Source organism: Polypterus senegalus, chromosome 18 (genome assembly GCF_016835505.1).
Source record: "Polypterus senegalus isolate Bchr_013 chromosome 18, ASM1683550v1, whole genome shotgun sequence".
In the NCBI taxonomy this organism is placed as follows: Eukaryota; Metazoa; Chordata; class Cladistia; order Polypteriformes; family Polypteridae; genus Polypterus; species Polypterus senegalus.
Window position 1 is genome coordinate 2193644 of NC_053171.1, and position 16829 is coordinate 2210472.

The 16829-nt window shown below is 38.6% G+C and overlaps 1 protein-coding gene across 2 annotated transcripts in view; it reads right to left on the reverse strand.

The window, feature by feature from the left end:
- LOC120518908 (low affinity immunoglobulin gamma Fc region receptor II-like) overlaps positions 1-15611 on the reverse strand; it is a 36878-nt gene extending 21267 nt beyond the window's left edge. The window contains exons 1-3 of one of the 2 annotated variants that reach the window (XM_039741925.1): positions 15530-15611; positions 3292-3327; positions 472-753 (exon numbers count right to left, since the gene is read on the reverse strand). In XM_039741925.1, coding sequence (XP_039597859.1) covers positions 472-753; positions 3292-3327; positions 15530-15560 — 349 coding nt within the window. In that variant the 5' untranslated portion in view covers positions 15561-15611. Of the gene's footprint in view, positions 1-471; positions 754-3291; positions 3328-5309; positions 5593-15529 lie in introns of those variants that run through there. The other variant, XM_039741924.1, reaches the window with a different exon arrangement.
- Between the last annotated feature and the right edge of the window lie 1218 nt (positions 15612-16829).

Genomic DNA, 16829 nt, shown 5'->3' on the forward strand with positions numbered 1-16829 from the left:
GCAAACGCAGGATATGTCATGGAGGTGGAATACGAAAGTTTCTTAATGTGAGCAATGTGAATACAATAAGAAAGGGAGGAATCAAAATAGCAAAGCTTTAAAAACTGATCAAATTTATTGAGCCATTCAATGAAAACTTCAAGTTGTCCCGACACTTTTAATATTTTTATTTGATAATGAAGTTCTTTAACTTTGAACTTTATTTGTTTGAGATAAGGCACTCAGTGAGCTCAGTTAAAGACAAATGACCAATGGGATGAGTGTCATTTAGAAATGAAATCTGGTGATGAAGTTCTCATGAATGAAAAATAAAAGAAGCCATCAAACATTCATGGTGTTAAAGGTCTCCCCTCTAAACTACTGCCAGTCAGTCACATTAAGATATTCAAGTAGCCCCACTGCTCTCTTTCACCATGCTGGATGATAAACGACCACTGGACACGACCAGCTCTTCTGAAGACAAACACTCACCCTGAATGCTCAGTTTAACAGCATTACTTTGACAGGAGAAAGCAACAGGATACGGGCCACTGGTATAGGCGGCACACCGGTACTGTCCACTGTCAGACTCAGTCACAAATGGGATCGTGATTGTGTTCTCTCTGCTTTCTCCCCAGTCTGTCTGATGGTCTTTGTGCCAGTGATATGTCAAGCCTGTAAAGGTGCCATTGATGCTGCAATCCAGAGTCACGTTATCTGTAAATTTCACAGTTTTTCGCCGTGTCTTCAGTGTTAGTGTAGCTTTTCGACAAGCTGCAGAGAAAAAAGAGAGGAAACAGAAGTGAACATGAAGACTACAGAAACAAAACGACTCCATTTAAAATGTTGACCAAATGAGTTTTGGTTGTTAAAACTTTTTTTTTTCCATTTTAATTTTTAATTAGTCATATTAAGACAAGTGTGGTTCAGTGAAATTAACTCAACTCATGAGAAGACCAGGGGCTCCGTCTGTTTAAGTGAAGTTTGCTGTTAGGAATGTGACGTTTTAGGGCCCACCATGGTCAGTGCTACTCAGCGGCCTATGGGATAACCCAGACATGTTTGTCCCCCAACACAAATTCTTAAAAAAATATAAACTTTTAAGATGTGTATACTTTTAATGCATGTGTTTTACATGATAAAAATTTCAACAATGAAAACAACTACATAATAATTACTATTTACTAAATGTTTTTCCTGAAACTGAATGAACTGTGATTTGGATCATATGATGGCTACAGAACTCTCAGACTCTTCAAACTCAACTCTCCTAATGGTGTCTTCAGTGATGCAACATCTCTCTTTGTATTTGTGTGTTTTAACCTATCAATGTTACCCATCAGCCTTGGTTTAGTTTTTATTTTATCTAAAGTTTAGTGTTTTGATAATAAAATACAAGGCCAGTAAATCTGCAGTCGGCTAGGGCTTCATTTAAATAAATAAATAAACCTTGAACTATGAACTTTTTCAGTCAATACAATTGTCAACTCTCATTAACCCCAATTGTATTGCTTTTTATTATTTTCACATACCGTATATACTCGAATATAAGCCAAGTTTTTTAGCACCCAAAATGGGCTGAATAACACACCCTCAGCTTATATTTGAGTCGCTGCGAGCGAGAGATAGAGAGAAACACAGACACACAAACACACACACACACACACACACACACACCGAGCGAGTGAGCGAGAGATAGAGAGAGACACAGACACACACACACACACACACACACACACACACACACACCGAGCGAGTGAGCGAGATAGAGAGACACAGAGCGAGCGAGTGAGCGAGAGATAGAGAGAGACACAGAGCGAGTGAGCGAGAGATAGAGAGAGACACAGACACACACACACACACCGAGCGAGTGAGCGAGAGATAGAGAGAGACACAGACACACACACACACACACACCGAGCGAGCGAGCACAAGGCAGAGAAGGAAGTTAAAGAATGCACCGGGCTTGTTTTTAAAGATTTAAATTAATGTACGGAAATTTTATTGGTATTTATTTTGATTATTGAAACTTACCAGTAGCTGCTGCATTTCCCACCCTAGGCTTACCACTCGAGTCAATAAGTTTTTCCAGTTTTTGTTGGTAAAATTAGGTACCTCAGCTTATACTCGAGTATATACGGTACTTGCAATGTTTGGTCTTAATGCCTAACAACAGTACATAAGCCTCTTACTGTGGTCTTCCACATTCCCAGATACCCCACACTCAGCTTCACAGAGGCTCTCGTTTCTTTTTATTTCAGGTACATATTTGTAATTTTACGACTGTTTTAGCACTGTTTTCCTTTTAGCATGCTCACTGTCTATCTTATTATCCAAACTTATTTTGATATTGGGCTGAAGCAGATTTTGCATACATATATATTAGGTAGATCTCTATACTTTCTGTCATTTTTCTTTTTCTTGCCAAGCACACTGCATTGCTATCATAAATGGTTTTAGAAGGGCTGTTTATGGGCCTGAAAAAGATCCTGACAATGCTTAGGAGAAAGAACAAAAATACTCCAATGCTAAACTTCTGCCTAATTGCTCAACTGGTCATCTTCACCTTGCTATTTCTTCAACTGCACATTTAATGCTATGTATTTTATGCCTGTTTTATAGTACTTTGATTATTATTATTCAAGTATTAACGACAATAATTTGTGAAATATGTGAAAATTAATGAAAAACCCCATAATAAAATACACAACTAAACCTGTAATTCTGTACGATAAACCAAGAAATTGTGTTTGCTTAGGTTGCTGGGTAATCCTATATTATTATGTCCTGATGATTCCTGTCACTGCACTGGAGCAGCCATCTGGGTAAACTGGGAGTTGCCTTGAAAGCCTGCATATTGTGATCTGTTCAGTTAGCCAATAAAAGGTGTCATTTTGCTCGACTTTTCACTAAATTCATAATGGCCAACACAGTACAACATCCTGGTACTACTGAATATTTTGTGAAATTTTGGGTAGAATTAAACTTTAAAAAAAAATATGTTATATCAGTTTAGTTTAGATTACAATATTTAACATTAAAAAGACGATCCAGTAAATAATCATATGTGCGAGGGATTTTTGTGCGACATACAGAAATGCATTGCTAAACTGGCATTTGGAAATTGTTCATATTTAAATTTTTAACTTTTTCTAGAACTCATTGATCACACACAAAAAAAGAAAACCATTGCATGAACCAGGCTGACCACTCGTTACGGTGGACGTTGGTATGGACATTGTCATCTTGCTAATCCATCAGGCTGTAAAAGCTTTATTTTAAATTCAGTTGTTGAAAACTTCACTGTCTTACCTTCTTCCTTTACTGATAAAGTCACTGCAATCAACCCTGAAAGAAACAAAAAAGGACAAAATATGACAAAATGTATAAAAAGAAAAAAAAAACTATTAACAAAATGAAAATAAACAACCAAACTATCGGCCTGTAACATCATTGGGCCTAATCTTTATGATTATAGGTTCCTGTCTGTTTGATGAGGTGGCTTCTCCTCCTGTACCACAGCATTTTAAACTGTGGAAAAAGAAGGGAAATCAAGGAAAAATGTGTCTTTCTTCTAAACATTATGGAGGGCACTGTAAATTATATTTATAAAGGAGCCAAAAATTCACATTTAGTTTAATCCTATGTACTAATACTTTGACCCACAGTCAAATGTTAACTTATATATCTTGATGTGTGATAGGCTTTTCAAACCAATCAAATCAGGTTGCTCCGCACACTTGATCTAAATTTTTTGTGTATTTTTTTTTTTAGTAGCCAAATTTTTAAGTTGCTGTTAATGTAAATGTTTGCCATATAAAAACTATAACAGGGAGGGAATATTTAAACATCATTACAATGTAACATTTGGCCCATTTTTTAATTCAATTTGTATACCGCAAATAGACTGGCTGTGCTTTGACTTATAGAAAATGTAGGCAGGCACTGACCCGAGAATCAAAAAGACACCCAGCAGAGTGGAGGGCTTTGGGTGCGGAGGACTAAAGTAATGGGCGAATTTAACGTGTTTAAGTAATCATGGCCGATTTTGTAGCCTTGCAAAGCATCATGGGGCAGTAGAAAAAAAATTAGCCTAAGCTGGCTGAATGGTGAATTTTCAGGAAATAATTCGGCGAAGTAGGTCCTAGCTTCGCTGTGACTGAAGCTTTTATTGGAGCCCCTTACTGGTCTGCAAACATCCCACCTCAACTTGCATGCTTTTACCTCCTCAGCCAACTCAATGAATTTACCCATTCATTTCTATCCTGTGTATGTGGTTCAGGGTTATGGGAAGCCGATGAACATCCCAGTATGAATGGCCAGTAAATCACAGTGCATGTTCACATGCATACTTGTACAGATCCTATGTCAACTTACGATTATACCTAATGTACTTGTTTAGTGTGCCAGAAGAAAACTAAAATAACAAGAGAAAACCTGCAGAGATGCAAACAGAATGTCCAAACTTCAATTCTTGGGCTGAGATTTTAATTTTGGAATCTTCCACTGTGAGGCAACCGGATTCATCCCTGCACCTTTGTGTAACCTAATTGAATGTGTACAGATAGATAGATAGATAGATAGATAGATAGATAGATAGATAGATAGATAGATAGATAGATAGAAAGGCACTATATAATACTTTTTAGATAGATAGATAGATAGATAGATAGATAGATCGTAGAAAATAAGGAAGCCCAGAATATGACTTAGAAAGACAAAGGATTACAATATACCATATTTACTAAGAAAAAAAAAAACAGTAAGGGATAAATAATGAGTGTAAAATAAAATGCAACTAGAAAAATAATGCCCCTTCCTTCCCTTTGTCCTTTCTCTACAGTTTTTTGCCCCTCACTAACACATATGCTGACCACTGACCAGCAGCATGCTGTATTTCTCACACCCGTTTTTCCCCTCCAGTTCTTCTGTTCACACTCTCATTTCTCCTCTTCCTGCCTCTCAAGTACTCAAAAGCAACTCTCATTCTGACTCGGTGGCTTTAATGTGGCTGATCACCAACACACCACTCTGGCTTCTGTTCCGCCTGACTGACATTATGGGTTTGTGTTTATGGCTTCCTCCACAGGGTGCAGAGACGGTCAAAGTCAGTTCTGTGGTTCACCCAGCGACTTGCAAAAGCTGCAAGCACTTCAAAGTTTCCTTTATATGGTAATCATATTGGGACAGATCGAGGGAAGATGGATGACGGCACAATCCTAAAAGTAAAAAAAGGTCGCAGATCTCACCCTCTGAAATCAGCAATCCAAAGCCTAGGGACAGACTTGAGAAAGAAAGAAAAAGGGTGCGCAGGTAGATATCTCACTAACCTTGTCCAAGGGTTGAGGCGAAACGTTTATACTTTTTTTTCCTCTGCATCAATAGTGTCCATCCTATTTCCCTTGCAACACAAAGTGACTGTTCCTCTTCTCAATGACTTCCTTCTCACCAGTTTGAATTTTGGCACTCCAATCCTTCATTGGCTGTCAACTGGAACAGCTTTTTTTTTTTTTTTGGCCAGGCCTTCTAGATCCAGCCCATGAAGGCAATGCAATCAATCACCACCTCGCAACTCCCAATCATGAACTGTGAAAGACTTCTCCACCTGAATCTGAGATGAAGCCCCCCGGCCGTGACGAACTGCACACAAAACACAGACACGATACAATACAACACACACAGGTAAAACATTTCAGTTCACAGCGGGGGTCTTAATCCGGCCTTGTATTACTGCTACTCTCAGGCGGCGGCAGCTTGTATACTAATAATCTAATTCTAAATGTAAGGCATAAATCTTATGTAAAGTACCATATATACTCGCGGATAAGTTCTCCGGATAAGTCGGGACTTGATTTTATCAACTTCATTTCTGGTATTTTATAATGTCGGTCGTATAAGTCAAATGCAGGAAACTCATAGTATTGGTCCAAGAGCTTATGATATGCTAACACCCACCTGAGAGAGTAACCACGGAGCACACAGCCTGAGAAAACAAAAATCTTAATGATTGGCATTAATGGATATAATGAGGCTATTAGAAATAAACTTGATGCATTAGGATTAAAAGTCAAGATGGAGGTAAAGAAATTAGGAGTAACTATTAGCACTGACCTGAATTTTAAATTGCATATTAATCAGATCACTAGGACAGCATTTTTTCACTTAAGAAATATAGCAAACGTTAGACCTCTTATAACACTGCAAGATGCTAAAAAATTAGTTCACGCTTTTGTTTTCAGTCGACTAGATTACTGTAACGCACTCCTCGCAGGACCACCCAAAAAAGACATCAATTGATGGCAACAAGTGCAGAATGGAGCTGCCAGAATCTTTACTAGGAAAAGAAAATCTGAGCACATCACCCCAGTCTTAGCATCACTACACTGGTTACCCGTGTCATTTAGAATTGACTTTAAAATCCTGCTTATCGTTTACAAAGCTTTAAATAATCTCGCTCCATCTTATATTTCAGAATGTCTTTCACCTTACACTCCAGATCATAACCTTAGATCTTCAAATGAGTGCCTTCTTATTATTCCAAGAGCAAAACTTAAAAGAAGTGGTGAGGCGGCCTTCTGCTGTTATGAACCTAAAATCTGGAATAGCCTGCCAATAGGAATTTGGCAGGCTGATACGGTGGAGCACTGCTAAAAACACATTACTTTAACATGGCTTTCTCATAACCTCATTTTAATTTAATCCTCACGCTCTGTATATTCAATTAATTATCATTATCATTCATAGTGGCTCAGAAATCCGTACTAACCCCTACTTTCTCTGCTGTTCTTCTTCCGTTTTTCTGTGGTGGTGATCTGCACCACCACCACCTGATCAGGGCACCGTGATGTCCTTACATTGATGGATTAAAGGCCAGAGGTCCACAAGTTCTTCCATGTGAACCCTGAATACAATGAGGACTGATTGTGAGGTCATTGATGTTAGGTAGAATGCCTAGAGGGGGCTGGGTGGTCTCGTGGCCTCGGAACCCCCAGCAGATTTTCTTTTTTTTCTCCAGGTGTTTCTTTCTGGTGTTTTTTTGTTTTTTCTGTCCCCACTGGCCATCAGATCTTACTTTTATTCTATATTAATTAGTATTGCCTGATTTTATTTTCTTATATATTTTGTCTTCATCCTGTAAAGCACTCTGGGCTACATCATTTGTATGAAAATGTGCTACAGAAATAAATATTGTTGTTATTGTTGTCAGCAGGTTTTACAACAAGTCCACAATGTAACATTAAAATGGACGGATGGATAGATGGATGGATGTGTGCATGTATTGTGGACTGTAGCGGGGATCTTCATCTCTTGTCCCCAAAAGTATAAAAATAACTAAAGACTTATTAATGGAAAGTTGAGGCCTGAGAATGAAAACACATTTGTTTTCAACCTAAATATATATATAAACAGAAGAAATAAAAGTTGTGAAAATGTTACACCAGAGCATGAGATTAAGGAGCAAAAACAAGTGTAAGCATAAAAAGTCTGAAGAGGAATGAAACTTTCCTTTTTTAAATGGTGTGTGGTAACCTTATTAAAATGGTAATGTCGGCCTGTTGTGTATAAATCTTCCTTACCATAAAATTCATATCATATATATTTTTTAGAATTTCATCTGATTAATTTAAATACACTTTAAATTCCTTCATTCATATGCTGAATATTATATTCCAATTGTTTTCTATACACACACACTTTGTTTTTGAGTCTGTTCGGTGACATCGAGGTGAGGCTGCATGAGCGCTTCACGTGATGTGCTTTGTGCGTCTTTTTTATTTTCTACAGCTTTCTTTTTTCAAAGTGGTGTATCGTGTGACAGAGGCGGTTGTCACTGTGATGTCATTTTAACAGCTTAATGGAGCAGGAAACTGATGTTTCTGTTATTAGCTTGTAATGTTTTGCAAGATTCCGATAATAAAAATGTCTCCACCCCAAGACATTCCAAAGTTTTTCACTTCAATCTTTTTAATAACTTGCACTTTGCACAATTTTGGTTAAATCTTTTTAAATGTAATGTTTTAAGTTTGACTGGATTTCTTAACAGCTTGGATAATTCCTTTTGTTTCAGACATTTAAGTTTATTTTTATATTTATCACCACTCAGCACTAATTCAGGAATTGTTACCCTGTCATGTTAGTGTGAAAAAAATAAAGACAGAAAGATGAATCATAAAGTGCTGAAAAGTCACTGAAGGTAATAGAAGGAGACGTAAGGGGGCCACGCTGTGCTGTCATATCCATGCCAGTCGTCATGCTGTGTTGTCTTAAAAATTAAGACGTCTTCTTGTCCACAGCTCTATGCCCCCCTAGCAGCAATCTTTTGGATATTATAATACAAAGTTTGAAATTGTAATTGGGGTTTCTCTGTCTTAGCTTTTTGATTCAAATATAAATGCATTTCTAGCCCCAACTGAAGAAATTAACATATATTATGCAATCATTAAGTCAAAGCTATAACATGAAGTTCAGAAAATCAGACCAAAGAACAAACAAAAGCACAAATCATAAACACCTGATTGATTATCTGTTCATCTGACACAATAGAAGATGAGTCAAAAATATTCAAGCATTTCGTTAAGTGTACATAATTAGAACATTAGAACAATATGGACGAGGAGAGGCCAATCAGCCCAATGAAGCTCGACAGGCCTATCCACTTAATTCCTCCAAAATAACATCAAGTCAAGTTCTGAAGATCCCTAAAGTCCTACAGTCCACCACTTGGTTACTTATTCCAAGTGTCTGTGTTGCTCATTGTGAAGAGAAACTTCCTAATGTATGTGTGAAAGTTACCCTTCAAGTTTCCAACTGCGTCCCCATGTTCTTAATGAACTCATTTTAAAGTCTCTGTCTCGACCCACTGGACTAATTCCTTTCATAATTGTAAACACTTCAATCAAATCTCCTTCTGCTTGAACTGTAAAGGCTCAGCTCTTTTAATCTTTCCTCATAACTCATCCCCTGTAGCCCTGAATCAGCCAAGTCGCTCTTCTCTGGACCTTTTCTTGTGCTGTTATGTCCTTTTTGTAGCCTGGAGACCAAAACTGCACCCAGGACTCCAGATGAGGCCTCACCAGTGTGTTATAAAGCTTCAGTATGACCTCCCTGGACTTGTACTCCACACCACTGACATTCTGTTAGCCTTCTTAACACTGTCTGACAGTTGATAGCACTGAGTCCACTACGACTCCTTGATCCTTCTCATAAGGTATACTTTCGATTTTCAGACCTCCCATTGTATATTCATAATTTAGTTTGTAAAATGGTTAACACCATATCAATTCTAGCAAATTTTACTTAAAAATGTGTCTTTATGTTTATAATATTTCTTAGTTATGTGCTACTTTCAAACAGTTAATTTCAACATTATGCTTATAAATTAATTTGCTGTGACTCACGACTTGGACGAAGCTTCAGTTCCTGGCCTTGCTGGCTTTAGACTCGAGTTTGAATGTTCTCTCTGAGTTCAAATGGGTTTCTTCTCACAATTCAAGGATGTGCTTTTAGATGGATTTGCATCTCAAGTCAGCTGACAAAAATAAATATTTTACGCCTTTTTTCATATGTACACTAACATCTACAAATGGGAGCAGCCAAAAGAAGAAGAAGACCCCAACAACAGACTACTGAATTCAAATTTTAGTTATGTGAATGATCATTTATGCTAACTTGAAAAATCTGTCCTAAAAGCTCACTGCAAACACCAGAATCAGCTTTAAAACGTTTCTAAAACAGACATCAAAGGGTGATGCATGGATAACGTTGAGGCTTCACACATGTTTGCTGTGCACCAGAGAATCACGCGTATCACAGGTGCTGTATTCATTTATGTCTTCTCTACAAGGCTGTACCGTGTGCTTAAGATATGTGTTTCTGTTCCTTGTGAAATACCAAATGTTATTGCAAAAGAGACTACAGCTGTCTGAATAAACCCTGAACAGAAGGAAATTGAACTTGCAGACCACGCTGTTTCATCTTCTGTGGTTCACTAACACTCACCACAAAACTGACAATCCGCCCACACCCGGCACTTTCCACCTCATAAACCTTATGTGCCACACGAGCTGCTTCAACATCTTACTGGAGGTGGATGGATGGCTCGTGTCACTTATTTAATGAACTTATGTAGTATAATACACTTTATGATTTTATTATTTCAGTGTACAGTATTGCAGTGACATTCTAAACAAAGACAGCAATCATGCCAGGCATCCATTCACAAATCACTAACCATGAATCTTATATTATTTAGTATTGTTTCTGTATTTATTCAACTTTAAGAATGCTTTGGTGATACATACTTGCATTTTTTAGCATTCTCTAAAGAATTCTGTTCTGAGTTGGAAGCTGAGAGGAATTGCCCCATAATAAAGAAAATGGAAATGTTTGGTTTACGACATAGACAATCGATTTAAGAACTGTGTTTTAGGAAAACAAATGTACAGTTGGACCTGGCATACATAAAATATATGTCACAATGCATAATGAAAAAAACCCTGAACAGACCAACCACTTGAATACTGCTAATCAGAAAAAGGCCTAATGGATGCAAATACATCATGTGGAAAGACTTGAGTGCCTACCTAACCTAAACTAGCTCTTAGGGAGAATGTTATGTGGCCACAGGTGACAGTGCAGACCATTTGGACGCATTAGGTGACTGTTATGAGACACGGGATGTCTGAGGATTATTGTGAGGTGAAAAGGAAATAACCCAGAAATGATAATATGGTGGAAGTCCAGTTTGGTGACCTCATGAGACAACCCAATGATAACCAACAGAAAAGGTAGCTGCCTTAAAAAAAATAATCAGAAAATAAAAGAACAAACATGTCCAGAAATACTAATTAAATAAAATAGCACAGAAAAAAATGAAGTACAATCTTAAAAATAAAGGTGCCAGAATGGATCTTCATGGTGATGCCATAGGAGAACCATTTTTGGTTCCCGCAAGACCCATCCACATGAGGGTTCCAAAAAGAACCTTTCTTTACTTAGAATTGGAACAGACTCCATACAGTGAATAACTAATCCCAATGAAATCCCAATGTGTCCTGATTTTAAAAGGACTCTCGCTACATGCATATGTAACACAGGCCATGTCCTGGTTTTCTTCATCTGTTAGTGTCCTGCTAGGTAGCCCACCATACATTAAAGATTTCATTTTTTTTCTACGTATTTTGAAGTTTTTCAAATCAAAAAGAACCAACTTCATGTGCAAAACACCCTTCCCAGTCTACAATGGTGCTTTGTCAAGCAATAGTTCTGCAAGGAACCACACAACCCAGTGAATGCAATTTTAAAACCAGCATTATCTCTTTCTCTTTTCTCACTTTCTCCTTATTCATCAGCCTCTCAAAGTAATCAAGGTATTACTGAAGTACATTTGTAGCCTTGTCGTTCTCGTTCGCCACTCCACATGTTCAATAGTCATATTGTTTTTATGGTTTATGTTATATCAAATGTATCGTGCAAACTACGGATTCATATGAAAAAGACACTACAAATTGGACTCATGTGATGCTCCATTATTTCACTTTGTGACACACTCAGAAATACACAGCAAAGTGATGACTGTGGTCAGGGAGGACACAAGAGCATGGAAGGGGTTGTCAAAATCAGTTAAATCCTCCTTATACTCCATCTTTTTTTGAACACTCACTCTTCCTGTGTTTCTACAAATGGCTACATGTGGTCACTGTCTTCCTGGTGGGAGCCAATATGGTCTTTATGAGGTATACAGGGATGTGATTTGGTCCTGCTGATATCACATTACCTGTATGCTTCCTCTTCCTTGGAATTTTAAGATTCAGAGTTTCTAAGAGGACGTGTGTCATTTTAGTCTAAGCAGCCAGTCCAGTAATCCAGTACAGATTTTTTAAATATTGCTTTTCTCCCTTCATGCAGAGAAGAGCTGTGAATATTTCTGGATCGACAGTCTGGGAGGGTTCAAGTGCTCCACACCAAAGTATCTTGAGAAGGCTGAAAGCATCGACCCAAAGCACAATTTAAAAAAAGCATAAACCAGCCTTTAGACAGCTCAACAGAGAGCGGGGTTTATTTTAGCTCATCTGTGGGAACACTGAAACACTGCTTTGTTACTTTTATTAAGGTGAGAAAACTAACGTTTATTTATATTGTTACAAGAAAGGAAATAACAGCAAGATTTTTGGCACTGATTTTGAACTTCACCATTTATGGTCAATGTTTCTAAGTTGTCGCAGTTGGAAAAGGATATTTGTTTTAAGATATAGCTGGAAATTGACTCAAAGCTTTATTTAGCGTTTATTAATATGTAAATTCTTTGGGCACAATTGGGTGCTTACGTTTTATGTTTAATGGTCAGATCACCTCATTATCTTCTTCATTCTGATAAAAACTACTTGGCTTTACATACCTGAAGAGAACAATAGACAGGTAATGGAAGGTTCTACCTTGTCCCCTACAAGGAACCACTTAACTTAACATTTTAAAATGGGCTGTGCTAAACCATTATCGTTATTTTGAAGAATACTGACTTGGCAGGGTGAGAGGATGTATAGTTTTAGTTTTCTGGCAAATAGGACAGCACAGCAAATCCTTCAGTGACAACAAATTGTGTTAACAAAATGTAGTATGAGGCACAGAACATGTGGAAATACAGAAATGCTACCTCAGCCTGGTAGTCAGATTTGAAAAACTATGGGATAAAAAGAAGATGACGTGACAGAACAAGGATTACATTTCTACACCTTGCAATCCTTCCCAATTAAACAGCCTCACAGCCTTGTCTCTTCCTGGTTCCCCCTCCTTACAATCTACTGAGGGAGCTGTACATCTGTACCGAAATCCCTCAGGACTCTTATTTTAGATCTGGCAGCTTCAGTCAAGACTAGGCTATTTCCAAAGAAGCCATCATGTTTTTGGTGAAATGAGATTTTCACCCTCAAATATCATTTGAATGTTGTTCTACTTAATGTCTGTGCTGTGTCTCTCTGCACTTTTTCTTCTTAACCTCACCACTGACTATGACACCATTAACCACAGCACTATACTAAATATCTCAGGATACTCTTTGATGTGCTTCTACTTTACTAAACCAATGCAGCCTGCTATATTTGGTGGTGACTTGAGCTCTCTGCAGCCTCTTCCTGTGGCGACCCTCAGCACACTACATTTCTTGTTCAGTCTGCTTGCTGACTCTCTACGGCTTAATTTAGAATCCCAAGGTACCTCACTCACTCTTATGTGGCCGATAGCCAGCTCAACATGAAGATCTCTCCTCTTGTGGTTATCTCCACAAACTAGGTATATGAGTGCCCACTAACTTCCTACACCTACAAGTAAAATGAAACTGCTTCTTATAGAATCTCTCAGAAAACAGTGAGAATTCAAGCAAAATGACACCTTTTATTGGCTAACTAAAAAGATTACAATATGCAAACTTTCGAGGCAACTCAGGCCCCTTCTTCATGCGAGATGTAATCATTCATTGGTGTGAAGCTATCCAGTGACCCAAGATGAAGACTGGACTCCTTGTGTCTCTTTGGAGAATCCGTGGGTGCTGCTGGTGTGATTTTGTGTTGCTCAAAGAGTCCCGAATGAGGCACATTACCAGCATTGTGAGGAAGCGTCAGTTACGACACTATAACTATGTGGCACAATTCCCTGAGGGGACACCCCTGTAACACCTGTCTGTGGCAAATATATGGTCATTTCTGGAGGGTGGGACTGGACTGGACTGGACCGCATGTCTACCTGGGGGTTGCCAACCAGGATCCTGAGCTGTTTCGTCGTGTGGTGGGTGCGGCAGTGCGCGTACCAGTTCATGCTTCCAAATCTGACCTGACCTGACGAGTGCTGTGTCCAGCACCCCTGGTGTAATTTTGAGGTGAAGGGCCTTGCTCAAGGGTGCGATGGACTAGGCTCCCGTCTGGCAGTAATGGAATTTGAACTGACAACCTTTCAGAGACCAGCACAGATCCTTAGCCTCAGAGCTGGCCCCCCATCCGCCCTCATATCCATAACACTGTAGATGTTTTATTTTTATGGTTTGCAGAAGTCGATGCATTTCCAGTTCTTCACAGATTCTTCTTTTTCCTATCCTGTCGTTTTTTGTTTTACGTATCCCTCGCCTTCAGTACTTCATATTCAGCTGCTGTTATTTTAGATCTTTGTTTACCCAATATTGCCCAAGATTCTGCAGTGTATAATATTATTAGAACACTGATTTTGTGTCTTTAGTGCAAGAGATTAGGATTTTAAACACTAAATAAAGCTTTGAGTCAATTTCCTGTTCTATCTTAAAACAACAGCTTGTGGCTCCTTCTCTCTGGAGCTTCCTGTGAAACCTCCATCAGTGGACTCGCTGAAACCTTTCTTGAAAACTTAACTCTTCTTTCTTACATTGGAATCAAATTGATTATAACTGTTTTCTCATGTTATTCCTCTTTATCAATTTCTCTCACCCTAATGCTACCAAACTGCCATTTCAGGCTGTCCATTGCCTTCACTCTGTTGTTCTTTTGTTCTTTACTTTTGTACACTTCACTTTATAAATGATACATGTATTCCAAAGCTCAGGCACTTAATGTTAATTTTCAAATATTTCCTTAACCAGCATGTAAAGTGACTTGTTGTGACATTGAATGGTGGCATACAAACTAAGGCTGATTAATTGTTGGTTATGTTCTGATATGTGAAACCATCCAAATTAAATAGAACGTACTTACCTGCTCACATTATTGTAATTAATGTGTGAAAGTATGACAAAAATTTTTTAAAGGAAATTCATAAACTGCAGCATGTAGCTAAATGCATCAGCAACCTCTTTATTCTTCTCTACACTTACACAACGTTCTTAGCCACAAAGAAGACTCTTAAACCTTCACTGATGCCAACTTAACACAAAGCTTATTTTAAAATATTCTACAGAGCAATAAAGACGAGCCGAGCTTAAGATTTAGGAGAACTCACTCAACCCAAGTAATTGAATCCATCCACCCATCCATCCATCCATTATCCAACCCGCTATATCCTAACTACAGGGTCATGGGGGTCTGCTGGAGCCAATCCCAGCCAACATAGGGCGCAAGGCAGGAAGCAAACCCCAGGCGAGGCGCCAGCCCACCGCAGGGCACACACACACACCAAGCACACACTAGGGACAATTCAGGATCGCCAATGCACCTAACCTTCATTTCTTTGGACTGTGGGAGGAAACCCATGCAGACACGGGGAGAACATGCAAACTCCACGCAGGGTGGACCTGGGAAGCGAACCCGGGTCTCCTAACTGCGAGGAATCAACAACATATTAATACAGCTAAAGCCACTACACGTAACAGCCTTAAACATAACACATTTAAAACACTCTGCATTAAAAATTCAGAATCAAACAGCAGCACTCCAGTAGTTCAGCCACCAGTAGCAGGGGACGAGTGGGGCTGATTTGAAATGCTGAAATCCGTATCCCCAATGTAGTCTCATGGCCATCACCAGGCTAAGGCAACATCATCAAATTTCATTTACATTTTACTATGAAAACATTAAAAAGAAATAAAAGCACTTACAAAGAAACAGGTGAAGTCCAAAGGCCTGCATTCTTCTAAGTTGTGACAGATAAATATTTTCATTTATGCACTTCTCTTTGCAGTTTTGGGCTCTTCAGGAAATGACGACTGCTGTCACCATGGAAACCACAGCGACCATTGCACTGTTTTCATTTACAATGTATATTTTTTGCTTGCAGTGCTAAAATGGTCATTTACTCTCTTCTGTTTTTATGACATGATATTCAGAGATTCATGATATTCATTAAATTTAAATTAGTGGACTTCCTACTAAAACACTGACTGCTGCACAGATTTTCAAATGATAAAATGAATCACGAAAATAGCATATTACTCAATATTTATGTGTATATACACTATTTGTAATATATGGTATTCCATAACAATATATGTATATAGATATCTATTGTAATAAACAGGCAGAGACAGTATGAAATGTTAGGGCACCCATAGACAAACCCCACCCTGTATTATTGCTATCTCAACAAGAGAAAAAAAAAAGTGGGGGTAAAAGTGAATATTTATTAAAAATAGCAGCAGACCCCAGCACTGACCCCTGCTGGACATCACACTTAACATCAGCAATTGCGAATGAGTTCCTCGCACCATCATCCTCTGTTTCCTGTGTCTAACCCAATTCTATACCCATCTAGACACAATAACCTGAAGTGCCACTTCCTTTAGTATGATGCCCAATCTTTCATGTGGCACCTTATCAAAAGCTTTCTCAAAGTCAAAATCTATACTAATAAAAGGCAAAGCCCTCACTGACTCACTGACTGACTCACTCACTCACTCATCACTAATTCTCCAACTTCCCGTGTAGGTAGAAGGCTGAAATTTGGCAGGCTCATTCCTTACAGCTTACTTACAAAAGTTGGGCAGGTTTCATTTCGAAATTCTACGCCTAATGGTCATAACTGGAAGGTATTTTTCTCCATTAACTGTAATGGAGTTGAGCTGGAAAGACGGGGGGGGCGGAGTTTCGTGTGACATCATCACGCCTCCCACGTAATCACGAGAACTGACTGTCAACGCAGTGCGTAGAAAACCAGGAAGACCTCCAAAAAGCGCTTAAGAAAACATGCATTATATAATTGAGAAGGCAGCGAAACAATAAGAAGCGAGCGAGTGATATATACTACCATATTCATGAGTGCTGCTACTTCGGAAAGAAAGCAAGGTGTAAACCTAAACTTTAAATTAAGTTCATAGACAGGCTACCGCTGGCGTTTCACATGCCCACAGGTAATGCGGGATACAAGTTTAATGAGAGGGCAGGATATAAACGAGAGTTTTG